This window comes from Drosophila busckii, chromosome 2L (assembly GCF_011750605.1).
Source record: "Drosophila busckii strain San Diego stock center, stock number 13000-0081.31 chromosome 2L, ASM1175060v1, whole genome shotgun sequence".
Taxonomy (NCBI): domain Eukaryota; kingdom Metazoa; phylum Arthropoda; class Insecta; order Diptera; family Drosophilidae; genus Drosophila; species Drosophila busckii.
This window is the reverse complement of record NC_046604.1, coordinates 18,513,404-18,529,274: the sequence shown is the minus strand read 5'-3', so window position 1 is coordinate 18,529,274 and position 15,871 is coordinate 18,513,404. Positions and strand designations below refer to the sequence as shown.

The following is a 15,871-nucleotide window of genomic DNA, read 5'->3' as shown; positions in this document are numbered from 1 at the left end:
GACATAAGTTTACAAAGTTTACATTTTTATTTATCAATAGATACACATATACATATATAAATAAAATTTATAATAATAATTGCAAATGGCACACGCTTCGTTGTTAATCAAAATTGTATTTAAGTACAAAAGTTGTATGAAATTTTGCGCTTTTTTTGTTTTTGTGTTGTGTGCACTTAAATAATATTAACTAATGCTAGAGTTTAACAAATGCACAAAGTACATTTAATACTTTCTCTCGTTATACTTTGCTTCATTTCGCCTGCCGGCTCCACCAGCTTTAATGCTTTATAAATATTGCTTATAGAGTACATAAATATTAATAGAAAAATTTACAAATCAAAGCTAGAATAGCTACACAATAGACATAGGCACAACTACAGAAAACAGTGACCAGCCAGATTTAAACAATTAAAAAAGGCGTGCATAATTTACAAAAGTTAATTTTTGTGTGTGGGTTTGGTTAAAAGCTTTAAACGCAGTATGCAGCTGGCACTTCGAAGATGATGTTGCCAGCGCTGTGACGAAAGTTGGGTGTCTCCACATTGGCAGCAGCCTCGACGACAATGGTGCGCGCCTTCTCGCCCAGACGGCAGGCAATGTTGCTGCCCACATTAACTCGCAGTTCTGTGCCCGTAGCGCTGCAAAATAAACAGTCAGTCAGCAATTGTTTAAACAAAGTATAAGCATAATACTTACTCGTAGTACTTTTTGCAAACAATGCCAACAAGTTCGCCTATGCGATCTTCTTTCAGCTGCGTCGTTTCGCCTTGCAGAGAAAACACCAAATCGTTATTCTTGGGCGAGTGGAACACTATAAGCTGATCACGTCCAGGAGTAACGCTGATGGAGGTAAGCTGCAAGCAATAGATAAACATAACACATAATAAATATATTTTTTATAAGGACTAACCTCTTTTATAGCAATGGAGCGCTGCATGTCCTTGAACTTCTTCTTAATGCCTTCCAGCTTATAGATGTTGGTATCGGTGACAATGAAAGCGCGATCCGCCTGCTTGTTGTGGCGATTGAACTTGCGCACAAAGCCGGAGAAGAGCACCTGGCGGAAGCTGTCGCCGCCGCCGCTGTTGCGCAGATTCTTGACATTAGCTGTGTACGCCTCATAGCCGCTGTTGTCCAGCGAGTTGGCCAAGTAGTCGCCCAGCCACTTGCGCTGCTGTCCCCAGTAGGGACGACGTCCAGCCAGCGCTGTAGCTGCAATGATCTGCAGACGCAGCTGCGGCCACTCGCTGCGCGGATATTTGCGCAGAATCATGTAAGCGCGCCAGTGATCGAAGATGCGATGCAAGCGCACAGCTGCTTGGCGTCCAGAGAGCGGCGGATTGGGCCACTGTATGCTGCGTCCGTAGTCACGCTGCTGCTTGGCATGGCGGAAGCGCTGCGCCAACTCGTGCACATAGCTGCGCAGCTTGTAGGTCTTGTAGGCGCGCATTATAGTGAGCGCCGCCTTCATTTTCTTAAAGTTGCGTCTGGCTATCCAGCCACGCACTTGCTTCTGCAGCAGCGTCACAATGTGTGGAATCATTTCGTTGCGCTGCTGCTCCAGCGCAAACAGCGTCTTGGGCGAGCGTATGAATATCTTGGTGTGGCCATACTTGACGTCCTGGGCAAAGCCCTTCTCCTCAATGAGCACGCGCACGCCATCGCGATCGCTGCCGGCGCGGAAGTTGGGCCAAGTGTACTGCGAGATCATTTTGTAGCGCAGCAGGAACTTGTCGTAGCGCTGGCGATGCACGAAGCCAGCGCGACGCACGCGCACATTCTCCAGCAGGCCCAGATAGCGCACCTGATGCTGCACGCGCTCCTCGTCGAACATGCTGCTGCTCTTGATGTCGTTGGGCTTGATGCAGCGCACATAGAACGGCTCCTTCTTCAGCAGCGTGCTCACCAGATCGGCCATGCTGCGCTGGAACAGCGTGCCGGCGGTCAGTGGCCGCTTGGTGGTCTTCTTAATGTCCTGCGCGCCCTCGGGCCACATCTCGCTGAGATTGGCGTCCTTGGAGTTGTGCAGCAGGCGCTTAAAGTCCTGATACAGCGTATCGCGATTCTTTTCAATAAACCCATTGATATTATAAATAACATCGCCGGCATAGTGAGTAATGCGAAAGTCCTCGCGATGCTTCAGCTCCTTGTCCGTCGGCTTTAGCTGGCGACTGGTGTAGTGCGGATGCTTGCTCAGGTTCTTATCCATGGCGCCCAGCAGCGTGTCGTCGTTAACATTGCCCACGCTCAGACAAGCTTCATCCATTATGGCAATGATGCCCTTGTGCGGTTGCTCCACCAAATCGCAAATGATCTGTATCAAAATAGGGCTAACAATTAATTGTTTAGTTTATGCATAATTTAGTGGGCACCTGCCTTATTGTTAAAGTACTCAATGTTGGTCCACTCAATGCCCTCGCGCTGATATTCCTCCTGCTCCTGCTTCAGCACCAGCTCAATGAACAGCTGCTGCAGCTTCTCATTGCAATAGTTGATGCAGAACTGCTCAAAGCTGTTCGAGTCGAAGATTTCAAAGCCATAGATGTCCAGCACGCCTATAACCGAATTGAATCTGGCCTGCACTTTGCTGCCTCTGAAGAGAATGGCGCGATTGATGCGTGAGATGACCCAAGTGAACAAGCGATCATAGATGGCCTTGGCCAGCGCATCCTTGCCGTGCTCCGCCTGCGTTGCATCGTGATCCTTCTTCATGACATTGCCACCAGCGGCAATTGTGCGCTTGGTCAAAGCAGCAGATAGCTCCGACTCCGTGACCTGCAGCAGCTTGGCCGCCGACTGCAAATGCGTCTTGTTGGTGATCACCAGCTCATCCTCAATAGCTAAAAGGCAAAGCGTATTATGAGTATCAATTGTTATCAAATGCTGTTTCCCACTCACTTTGAAACTCCACATTGCCCAGATGCAGTATCGAGGCAATGGTGCGCCAAATGGTGTGCACTTCATCCGCCTGGAAGCCGAGCGTCTTGAAAGCAAACGTAGTGCCCTTGTAGTCCGTCTTCTCGCTGAGTATGTCCATGCTGCCTTGGTTCAAGTAATGATACTTTGATGTCTCCTTTTGTAGATCATACTGACGCAGCTCGTTGTCGCTGGCGCCGCGCAGCAACTAAAATTTAATAAAAATATAAGTAAATAAGTAAATGTTACATTAATTAATAATAAAATGCATTAGCACAATATATTGACATTATTTATTTGTATTACAGTGGCAGCTTGTCCACTGCTTGTTTAAGCGCCAACAGCTCAAGCACTACTGAGCTGAAGGGCGCCTCGCTTGCTGTTCTACCTGCCAGCCACCCATACATTGATCTCAGTGCAAGCAGCGAAAGCTGAGAGCGCAAGCCGCTCAAAGAGCGCGTGAGCGATAGCAAAGGCGCGCTCAATAGCGAGAGAGCGTTGCTGCTTTGATGCTGAGAGAGCGCTCAAGTCGCATCGTACGATTGTGGGTGGCATGGGCTGGCGCATGGTATGCAGCGCATCGTGCTCTTGGGTTTCGTAGCTTCTTCTTCCCTTTTTGTAGCTTGCTTGCTCTTGCGCTTTTCGTTTGTGTGAGCGACAGCGACTGCAGCTGAGTAACCGAAACACTCAAAACGAAGAGCGCAATTATAACTGTATCATGGGCTGACTTTTGTTTTGATTGCATTAAGCGACATTAGTATTAGTAGTAAGTAGAAACTAAAGCAGAATTGCGGTAAAATCAAACACAAACAGCAGCTGAGACATCTTCTGTTTATTGAAAACTAATAAGAGCTACGATTCTTTTGAATTGTATGTCTGTGTTTAGGCCTACAAATTTTATAAAAATTATAAAGAGCTGCGAGACAGCAACTAATGTAAATTGGCAAATATTTTAGGTCTATGGCATGTTTATAATTAATGAGCCAGGGACAGAGACAGACAGACAGCCAAACAAATTAGCACACATGTTAACCATAATTGAACTTCCGTTTTAATTGTCGCTATGGAATTTCACAGTTAGGCACAGTGGGCCTTGTTTTATAGATAAACATGTATTTATAACATTTATCAACAATTGGCGCGACGGCTAATTTGTAAATATAGTCAAGAGGTGTGAGATAGTGAACTATAAAAAAAAGTGAGCAATAAATAAATACAGCAAATTTCGATGGTAAAAGCTGTAAAGCTTAAACATAATATATTTTTGAATTCTAATTATATTATTTGCTGCTTTATAAAATTTAAAAAAAGGTTGAAGCAGCAACTTTAATAATATAACGAAAAAGTTTAAGATTTAGCTAGTCAGCTTCAGTTAAAATCTCTTAAATAAATTTGAGAAATAGTTATGGCACTTTAAATTATTTTTAATTATTATAAGCAAATCTAATTAAATTATTAACTATTACTACAATTACTATATTGAACGTAGCCCAAATTATAAATCTTCAGCTTAGCTTAGATTGAACTTTTATTAACGCGCTTGATTTAATTTGTTTACAGATTGACATATTCGTCTTAATTAACGCCTGCGCGCTCAATTTAACAACAACATACAATTGCTGCTTTTGTTTAAACTTTAACACATTTGCATTGGCAGCGTGTCTCACATATATTTCTATATAATATATGCCCAACTGAAGGGCAAGGCTGCCAGAATTCTCATGTAATGAATAAGCAAGTGACTGACTTTGCTGCTATCTACTTTTATAACTAATATAATAATGATATCATCAGCTGTGTATGCAAACACACAATTGTGCTTTTGAGTTTTGCAATAAATTAATTAATTAATAGTTTCTGAGCGAGCACTTTGACTTCAAATTTAATTGCACCGAGACTTAATTTTTATGTTGCCATTAGGCCTAAGCGTAAAAGAATTAAATATACATTTGTCTATATGTTTTATGATCCACTTTAAAAGCATTTAAGCCGCACCTAAAATCAACCCAAACCGCTGACTCACTCAGCGACCGACCACACCCACAAATAGGGAATAGGGCGTTCTTACCTGATAGAAACTGTGGAAATTGCGCTCCCCCGGCTGTTGCTGCACCACACGCGACTTTTCCAGCAAATAGTTGGTGATTATGCCACCCACCGGATCCGCCTTGTAATCGAACTCAATATCCATGTATTTGCCAAAGCGACTCGAGTTATCATTGCGATTCGTTTTGGCGTTGCCAAATGTTTCCAATATCGCATTGCTCTGGATTAGCACGTTCTTCACACTGCAATTAAATAGTTAAATTAAATGCATTAAATTGCTGGCTTTTTATTTCTTAAATGCACGTAATATAAATTTATATAGTTGGGTGTGTTTTTCTCGATGTTTGTGCGCACTAATTAAGAAAATGGGCAATTGTCTTGAATGTCAATTTAAATTGCGCGCCACTAAAAATTGAGCACTAAAAATTTAGTCGAGGGTTGGGTTTTATATACGTTGCCACAAATTGTTGCAGGCTGGGGCCAGTCGCAAGCCGCAAGTAGCAGTAATGTCAGATTAGCTGCGGAGCTGTGTCTAGCTGCAATTAGCAGTCACCTAATTTGTTAGCTTTTCATTATAAAGTAGACGCAGTGATGTCATTTAAAGAAAAGTACACTGAGAGAAATGAATTGAATTTGAGTAGAAGTAAAGTTTGGCCGATAACAAACACTACCAAACTTTGTAATGAAATTCGATACATTTAAGATACATTGAAAATGCTAAAAAGTTGAAAAGGATCTTCTTGCATTTGAAAAAGTATTAAAGTTAAACAAAGTGTATTTTTGTTTGGGTAAGCTACACTAAGACTTGAGACTTTTTTAATGAAAAGTTCTAGTAAATTTGACGCTGCTCAGATTTTAAAGAAATTTAGTGAGTTTGAAGTTCAATTTGAAATTGACAACAACGTTGAAAGTGAGTGAAAGGCATTTGGAAAAATATTACAGATGTACAAAGTGTGTTTTTAGTTAAGTTTTTAGGTAAGTTACACTCAGACTTGCGACTTTTTTAATGAGAAGTTTTAGTAAATTAAGCGCTGCTCAGATTTAAAAAAAAAAAGATAAGTTAAATTTGAAAATGATAACAAAGTTGAAAGTGAGTGAAAAGCATTTGGAAAAGTATTACAGATCAGCATAGCATTTTCCCAATTGGAAGATTCAGTAGAGTATTCAGATTTGTCTTAAAGCTTATTGGAAAATATTAATAGATATAGCTTTATGTTTGATTTAATCATTGCAGCTCATTTTTGTATATCTATATAAATATTCTTTCCATTCCTTTCTATTCTGTTCTACACAAAGTGTATTTGTAGTTGGTCAAGAGTGTGTTTTTGTTTTTTTTCGAGTGTACAGTCTCTCTCTCGAGTGCTGGAGGCCTTTGGTCCCGCTGTGGCATGTCAGCCATGCGCTAATGAGTGTCATGAAAGTTTTCCATATGCATATTATATTATTTTGCATGCCACCCATACAATAGTTAAGGTTCCCGCGCTCAAGTTCCCAGACTCTCGAGAGCTCTTAGAAATAATTAACTTGTTATTCACACACACTTCTCCGCTCACTCACCGTTCGATTTCGTTTTGTCCCTGCGCATTGGTCACGGCCGCAATGTACTTCATGATGATCTTGGAGGCCTCGGTCTTGCCCGCGCCGGACTCGCCCGAGATGAGTATGCAGGTGTCCTGGTGGCGCTGCTTGAGCACTCTGTATGCCGCATCGGCTGTGGCATAGATATGCGGCGGATTCTCAAACAGCTCGCGGCCTTTGTACTTGCGTATGGTCTCCGGCCCGTAGATGTTCATCTGTCTGTACGGATTCATGGAGACGCACACCTCGCCGATGTATGTGTAAATGGAGCCCACCTGGAAGCTGAAAATTCCAACCAAAAAACAGCAATTAGCATGTAAATATTTCAGAATGCATTTAATTCAATTTTAGATTTTCAATTGTTTTGCTTTTGTGGTTCAAGTGGTGGCGCCCCCTGCTGTTGCTTAATGCAATTAATTGCAGCTTAATTTTTTATATAAGCGTGGCGTGGGTTTGTCTGTGTTTATATTTGTTTATTTTCAATGCATTTTGTAAACAGTTTTAGTTGCTAATATGTAGGTCAATTTAAGCTACACACACATGCAATTAATTTGTTAACTGTAACAAAACTTTGCGCAATGATTAATGCAATTAAAGCTTGAAAAAACGCAACAAACTGTTGCCAACAAACAATTAATTACAGCTTGCCACGCCTACCGCCTACGCAAGCAGTTGCTAGTGCTGACTGTTGACAAAAATAGAAAACAAGAGAAAACATCAACAGTTTTGTTTATATTTTTATGCCATAAGTGTATAAACAATAGACGCTTAATCGTATCAAGTTAATACCTGCATGTGTTTCCAACTTTAGCGTTTTATTTATAGCGTCACATCGGATCGGACATTGAGGTCACAAGTGGTGACAGACAGACACTGGCAAGACGAAAACTCTTTAGTTTTTCAGCTTCCAAAGTTGATTATGTTGAACTAGTGAACTCAACGATTGTTTGGCATGCCTCTTGACTTTTTAGCACAGCGGGTCAGCGCTTGAGGCTTGAGGCAAAGGGCAGGCAGCAAGCTGCTTAACTAAACGTTAACGTGATTTCTACGATTTCCATTTGCCACCTTCTTTTTTTTCTTTCTAGACATGCAGCAATGTGACAACTTGGCTGACAGTTAACTCAAGTGTGTGTGACGCCGCCCACGAGGCACTAAAAAATATTGTAGACTGTCCTAATGAGGTTATAGAAATTGCTTCAAGTTGAAGTACTTAAAAGAATTTATGTGTCTGCCTGTGTGGACAAGGGCGTAGTAAACGATTTTGAAGTTGTAAATTTATATTATTTATTCAAAAGTGCTTCAGAAATTTAATAGTTGGCACTGAAGCTTTTAAAGAAATGTGCAGCAGCTTTTTGAATTTATAAATTTAATCATAACGGAAATGCATAGATTGCACCAAATTAATGATTCACTTTATCTAGGTGATTTTTTCTATTTTTAAAATAAAAAGTTATCATTTTATAAAGTGGCTGATTAGAAGTTTAGATATCTAAAATAGAATTTCTGACTATAAACAAAAACTGCGTAAGGCGTTTTGAAGTCGTAAAAATGTTTATTAATTTATAATAAATGCGTTTCATAAAATTATTATTATAGTACCCCCTTTTGAATTACTCACTACGTCCTTGCATTTAATTAAGTGCTGGATAAACGATTTTGAAGCGTTAAAACAATTTCCAAGTTTGTATTAAATTTTAGAGCACCCTCTTTTGGAATATTTGACTACGCCCTTGGTTATAAACAAGTCTGTGCAGTTTTTAAGCTGTAAAGTTATTAATAAATTTTTAATACAAGCGCTTCTAGCTTAAAATATTATACACTTGAGTGTTATATCCATCCCCTTTTTGAATTACTAACTACGCCTTTGGCTATAATCTGAATATCTCTCCCTATCCATCTGTTTCATATTGCGTAGGTGTGCACCATGTCAGCTTTAGCTTTACATGCTCATAATTATAAAAATCTCATTTGTCAAAATGCTTCCCAATTTTTACTTAGCCTGTCGCACTCATTTCCATTATAGCTAAAATTAAAGCAAGTTCTAAATATAAACATGTCTTGCACATTTGATTGTTTCTATATATATAAATCCAAAACAAATCCCGCTCGAGACGCTTACATTTGTTATTTTTATTATTGTTTGCCAAATGGCGTCATCGAGGCAATAAAATTCAATTGCAAAGTGTTGAAGGCGTCAGCGACACTCTCGAGATGATTTGAGACATTTGTTCTTAGTGATTCATGCTAACTAACCAGTTGTCTAATAAGCTAATGTATTTATTATTGAGCTGAGCTGAGCTTGTGGCTGACTAAGCGTTTTGCATTTCTAATTGCCGCTGTCTATGCGCATGCAAATTGCTTTGATAATTTCAGCATTTGCCACATTTTCATGACTCATTGGGGGGCTGGAGAGACGCGACGCACTTTTGGCTGGAAAATCAATAAGTTTACACAATTTGACGCTGCACTTTTTGGTGGCCAGCCTAATGTTGACGTCATAATGGCCCACAGACTACTATAGAGTGTGAAAAGTGGGTCAATGTTTTAGCTTTTTGCTTTATGCCGTTCGCTGTGCGTTTTAATTGAATTGCGATTTATTGATGCCATATATAAAGCAGAGCGAAGATATCGATTCGTAGACTCAACTCAAACTTCCAAATGCCTGCGCTATTGTTTATCAAAAATCGTCAACTGATTTGCTTAAGCAAATTCATGCCAGAGACTATAACATTTTTATAAATTGATTGAATAATTTATGGGAAAAACAATATAAGCTCAAATATCAATTTACAAAATATAAACTTAACAATAATTGATAATGAAATAAATTTCAAATATTTTAACTGGTTACTTAGAAAAAGTTAGTAAAATATTTTTAAGTAAGCAGTTAAAATATTTTAAAATTTATTTTTAATTTATTTCATTATCAAATATTTTACTAACTTTTTCTATATTTTTTGATATGCTAGAGTTTTCAAGTTCAATTATCTGCTTAGAATTATTCCAATATTTTTTTAACATTTTTTTTAATTTATTTCATTATCAAATATTTTATTTCTATATTTTTTGATATGCCAAAGAGTTTTCAAGTTTAATTAACTGCTTAGCAACAATCCAATATTTTTTTAAAATATGCAAAAGTGTTTTGTGCTAATTTAAAGTAATTTTAAAATTTAAATTTGTATTTTATTTTAGCTGCAAGCTGATTTATTGTTTATGCTCTCAACACTCAACTGACCAAATCCATTTTCACTTTCAATTTAATTTTTTTTCTTCTACTTTTTGCGCAATTGCAGCTTTCAAATTAACTTCAATTTACACCAATGGCACAAGATGTTTTCGCCCAGGGGTGAGCACAACTAGCGCTAGAAGACGAAGAAGAGGAAGAACAGACGCTAATCAATTAACAGCGGCACCAGTCTACAGTCTACAGTCTCCCAGCTCCAGCGGCACCAGCTTGGCGCAAAATTATAAACTTTTGTGTAAACTTTTTCACTCCGCAGCAACGCATTGCAGATGCCCCGTCCGGGGGCAAGTAAAAGTTATTGCAACGCAAATGACAAACATGCAACAACTCATCTAATGTAAATAAACAAATGCAAATGGAGCAGCAACCAACAACAGCAGTGGGTATGGGAAAAGAGTTGCATCGAGTCATTAGACGTGCCACAATTAGCGGCAGCCTGTTACCGTTGCAACTCATAGAAGTAACGTTATGTAAATGTTTCGATTTCCGTTGCTGCCTCGACACTATCAAAGGCGAGTGCGCGCTTATCAGAAAGACACAAGTCGCTTATCGGCGCTATATAGTATATATGGCATATGGTATATGTTGCTGTTCAGATTGTCAGATAAAAGAACTACAAGCATATAGTATGCTATATAGTCTGCTTCAATAGAAAGCACTGAGCAGTTGGGGAGCTGTACAAATAAACAGACAAAACTTCGATTACAATCGGATATGGGAAACTAAAGAAGAAGAAGAAGCAGAGAGTTTTTAATGGCCCAGAAGCGCGGCTGGCCCTAAATAAACACAATTACATCTATAACTGCTTGTTATTCGAAATGTTTCTGCTTCTTCTTTTATTAGGGTGGGCCTTTTAATAATTTAGCAGACAGCAGTGCAATGCCATAAAAATTGCATTTATAGATTGATGTGCATTTGTAGTTGTTGCAATGCCAGATGCGCCTCAAATTGCAGCAAGTCTTGCATATCGTTTAGTAGTAGCAGCCCCCAAACAGTAGCTGCGGTAAGTATGTGGATCAGACCACAACAATTTGCGCAAAGACAAGCCAAAGATAAACACAACTCTGGCTTTGATGAACTTAAGAATTGTATTTATAGTAGGGTGGATCGATTTTAAGAGGTTTAAATATAGACATGGTTTTAAAATGAGCCCTTAAATTATTTAAATATTTTATAGGCTTTATAGAAATAATTGCCTGTTGATCATCATTCGAATTTTGAACTCGACTTGATTCGAATCTAAAAATAGGTTTTCGAATTTAAATTCAATAGACTATTTATTTAAGATGAAAGCTTATGTAAGAAATATTTATATTTTGTATCATATAAGAAAGCAAAACAATTATTCATTTCTTTAACAATTCGAATTGTATTTATTGTAGGGTGGATCGATTTCATAGGTGTTAAATAAAGAGCCAAGTTAAATAAAATTATTCATTGAAAGAATTTTTTATGGATCATCATTTGAATGCATTAAAATAAATATTAAATAAATGCATTACTAGTTTGAACTCAACTTGATTTTAAGAAAAAAACTGCAATTTTAATTTAAATAGGATTAATTTTAAAACGAAAACTTAAGTGAGAAATATTCTCACATTTTTTTGTAGATTAGAGTTTTCTAACATTTTTTCAACTAACAAATCAAGCCACCCTAATCTATAAACAATTTATTAAAATATATCATTATATGCAATATATATATTTATGTATTATATAAATCTGCTGATTTAATTATAGCTACTCGACTAACACAAAGGCCAAAGCAAAGATCTTAGCGCCGTCAAAAGCAGCTTAAGGCTTTGATATACAAATCAACTCAAAGTCAATACCTTAAGCTATCTTTCTATATACTATATATGCGATTCCACTTGGGTACTTTTACCCTTTACTCGCTGAAGAGCGAGACAATCTTATCGGCGGACGAGCCTGTCGCTGTTATTTGCACAGAAATTAATAAATGTGCTTGGGGGAATTTCTAAAACATTTTTTATAATGTTTGCCTGGCTATTGTATAATAATACTGAAGCATATATTAACGATAAGCAATGCACGATTTCTTATAAACAGCTGATAAGATTATGAGTGAAAAAACTAAAGTTATGCTAACAACAATTGCAGCCATAAATCTTTAGCATTGAACGCTGATAATAAATTTGAAAATACCTTGAGTTGGCCAAATACAAATGACATGTGTGTTTGAAACTTAAATATAGTATATATGTAGTTTGCATTGAAATTAAAAAATGTGCATGAGTCACATACAACAATTGTCAATTGTTTAGCTGATAAAAGCGTTTTCAAGTGTGTGTGTGTGTGTGTGGTGTGTGTGTGTGCTTGATAAGAGTTTAAAGATAGACATAAAATTAAAGTGCCCTGCAACTTGAGTTTATGTGTTTTTTTTATTCTAAATTATGTGTGAGATGCAAACGCCAAAGAGTTCAGCGTCAGTTCATGGGAAGCATTGGGGTAAACAAATAGACACACACACACATATACAGTGCTGTATGCATGTATGCACACAGCTTTTTGTTAGCTTACACACAAACAAAATGTAGGCCAAAATAAATGCGCGGCATATAAACAAAAATAAGATACAAAGCTACTTATCAGATACATGTATCTGCAGCTAGTTTGCTCTAAGTACGCCCCCTTAAATAGCCAATAGGACACTTGAGTTCACATTGCTTACAACAAAAAAAAGCAGCAACAATTTTCTTTTTATATTTTGGCTTACACGCAAAGCCAACAACCCGTTGTGGGCGTCTGGCATAGTGCTCTGAACTTGAGGTACAAGAAAAAAACTTGTCTTGTCCCGTTTAGAAGCTAAAACTTGTTTTTTTTTTTTCATTTATGTTTTTCAGTTCCTCATTGCTTTTGGAGTTTTAGGCTTTTGGCAAACTGACGCCATCAACCGGTTTGTCTGCCTGTCTGTTATTTTTTTTAATATTTATTTCGGTTATGCTGCTGGCATTTGTTAACATATCTCTGTTACGCGAGCGCATAAAGTATCTGCCAGATACTTGGACTGTGACTCACATTGCTGCAGCGGCTTTCCATTTCGTTTTCAAGATGCCAAAAATCTCAATTTTTTTCAAAACAACATAAGATATGTGTGCACATATGTATGAGCGACGTCGCAGCTATTTCGGTATCGCTTTATATATATATATACTATATGTAGCTGTATTTAAGGCAAAGGCAGGGCATTCACATACTTTATGACAGTGCCAAAATAACAAAACACTTGCCACACACACGAAGTTCAGATATATGTGACTATATATAAAGTATGTATTTTATTTTTGCTTGTCAGTCACCCAAGCTGTTGAAACTTTGTGTTGAAAATTTTTATTTAATTTTATAGCTATTGAAATTTATTTATTTAACTACTTATATTTATTGAAATATCAAAATATGCTATTAATACTATTCAAAATTTAATAAATTAAATAAAATAAGCAATATTTAGAATTATATTTCATTTAAAAAATCTATAAAAAATATTTAATAGAGCAAATTTGCATGTAGTTTCAATATATTCAAATTAAATTGACCTTATTTTATTTTTCTAATATTTTAAATTTTATTTATTATTAAGTATATGTAGTTTCAATATATTCAATTTAAATTGACTTCATTATTTTTTTTTTTTATAATATTCTAAATCTCATTTATTATTAAGTAAATGTAGTTTCAATATATTCAATTTAAATTAACTTTATTTTTTTTTCTAACATTTTAAAGCTTATTTATTATTAAGCTTAGTTTTATTATGTTTACCCACAGCATTTCTAAAATATATTCATTGCTTTTTGTAACAATATTTATTATTTTATTAATTAATTTTGCTTTGGATTAAATTTCTTGGAGCAGCAATTAATTTTTACAATTGCTTAGGCTCAAGTTTTGGGCATCGAATGGCTTTGACCACTAACCCCAAAGTGAATTATATATATATATGCTTACTATATATTCGCATGATGTCATATGGGCAAAGTAAAGTAAAGTACATAAGATAAAGCTGGAAATATGACGAGTTGAGTTGAGCGCGCACTCGAATTCGTTTGATAATAAAAAAAAAATATGCTCTGAAGCTCGCTGGGATTATTAAAAAAATGCAACTTTAGCTAGTTTTCGTTTTGTTTATGCGGCTAACACGACTTGTTGTCTGGCCAAAAACGAAAGTGAAGCGTTGTCTGTTGAGCATTTTATTTATTTTTATTAACTTTTGCTTTTGTCTTTGGCAAACATGCGCATATTTGATTGTTAAAGGTTTGTTTGCTATTGGCGCATTGTTGACCCCCCCCTGAATTTTTGTTATACACAACATGCGATTGCAATTTGTAATTGTTTAATTTCCGCATTGGGCGCTGTTGCAATTGCTTGCGAATTGATTTGTTATGTAATTAGCGCGTAATAATTAAATCTTATGAAGCGCATAATTTAGCAATAAGCTGTATCTATGCGTATGGCCAGCAACGTAGCCCACGCTGTGGCATGTCAACAACTTGTTGCATGTTGATGTTGCCATTGTCAACTAACTCTGTGGGTCGTTGTCGTGGCATGCCTCGTTGCTTGCCACACACACACACACACATGTATAATTATCATAAAGCGACAAGTCGCAATCGCATTTGTTGTTTATATTTGTTTAGTTTATTATCAACGCGTCACGAAATAGTTTTCGCTTTTAGCTTTAAAAATGACAACATTTATATTTGTGTATGCAACTAATTGTCAATCGACGAGTCAGTGTTAACTTTAAGAACTGATTCACAGCATTATTACTTTTAATTACTAAACAAACGCACTTGTTGCTAAATTGTCAAATGGTTTTTATGATAACACTTGTGTATATAGCCATAGAATTGTTATTGCAATGGGAAAATTGTACGCACTTTAATTACTCTAACTTAGAGTTGCGCTTCGTTTGGCAGCCCAAATTAACATGATAAAAAAATAAATAAACTTATTATAAACGTGTAACTAACACCTCTGACTTATGCAGAGTGGGAGGTCATGCCAGCTCCATTGGCTGCGCTCTCAACTAGAACAGCGAGACAGACAGACAGACAGGAAGACTGAGCTTTGAGGCTTGTCGAGCTTAATTGAAAAGACGATAAAGTCAAGCAGCGCAACCAGTTTGGCCAGCTACTGCTAATGGCGCCCCCAAGCGGCAGCAGCCTTCAACTAGACCGCAAAATAGTTTAGGCCAAGACTATAAACTATAACTTACCGCTTGCGCAAGTTGTCCATAAACTTCTCCATGTTCACCTGGTCGAGCAGCACAAAGTCCTGCACGCCCGCCTCCTTTGACATGGCCATGATGTTTGCGCGTTTTTGTTTTGCTCAGCCAACGCACCAAGAGAGAGAGAGAGAGAGAAATCCGTAGTTTGAGCGCGCGCGCGTCAGAGAGTGAGCGGGGTATGTTCAAGAACGTGCCGGCTGCGAGGGCAAAACTCAGGTATAAAGAGATCAGCAGCAATCAAGATCAGCGCAACAAAACAGAATCGAAAATTATTCTTTCGTTTCGTTTCTTTTGTTTTGTTTGTTTGTCCGCTGCTCGCGCGTTTCTTATAATTTTAATTCAATTTTTGTTACTTTATGACTTTGCGTTGCTTATTTTGGCAAAAACGCACACACACACACACCGTAAACCACTCGATTGCTTATTATTTTACTAAATCAATAATTATTGCTGGCAATTGTTGAATAAATTTATTATCAACAGCAGCCACCGACGACGACGCACTCGTTTTGCCTATTGGATTATTAATAAATTCACTACCAATTTGGCAAACGCAGGTAAGCATTTAAAACCAACAACAATAATAACACAACACAATTTAATTATTGTGTGATAAATAAAATTTTCACACTGAGCGCGACACCTGCTGCCCGTCTGATTGCTAAAAATGAACTGTAAACTTTTCCGTTAGGCTTTTCAAAATAAGCAATCGTGCGAGTGAGAGAGCGGAATGTGAGCATTGGAACGAAACCAGCGCGTATTATCCACTACATTGCGCGAGCAGCAAATGCATGCGATATATCGATAGCGCAATGACGATAAATATGTTA

The 15,871-nt window shown here is 37.5% G+C and overlaps 1 protein-coding gene across 1 annotated transcript; it reads right to left on the bottom strand.

Moving 5' to 3' along the window:
* Positions 1-87: 87 nt before the first annotated feature.
* LOC108608548 (unconventional myosin ID) lies at positions 88-15,377 on the bottom strand. Its single transcript, XM_017999968.2, has 8 exons — positions 15,030-15,377; positions 6,523-6,825; positions 4,988-5,207; positions 2,902-3,127; positions 2,380-2,843; positions 914-2,317; positions 700-857; positions 88-641 (listed from the first exon to the last, which is right to left on the bottom strand). The coding sequence occupies exons 1-8, from the start codon at positions 15,116-15,118 to the stop codon at positions 473-475; spliced, it is 3,033 nt and encodes a 1,010-aa protein (XP_017855457.1). The 5' UTR covers positions 15,119-15,377; the 3' UTR covers positions 88-472.
* Between the last annotated feature and the right edge of the window lie 494 nt (positions 15,378-15,871).

What these genes read in the sequence shown, in the direction of transcription:
- LOC108608548 (XM_017999968.2), bottom strand. Translation starts at nt 15,118, where the DNA reads ATGGCCATGTCAAAGGAGGCGGGCGTGCAGGACTTTGTGCTGCTCGAC. An exon ending in GGGCAATGTGGAGTTTCAAA is followed by an intron (nt 2,844 to 2,901) that starts GTGAGTGGGAAA and finishes TTTGCCTTTTAG; the next exon opens with CTATTGAGGATGAGCTGGTG. An exon ending in GCTCCATTGCTATAAAAGAG is followed by an intron (nt 858 to 913) that starts GTTAGTCCTTAT and finishes TATTGCTTGCAG; the next exon opens with CTTACCTCCATCAGCGTTAC.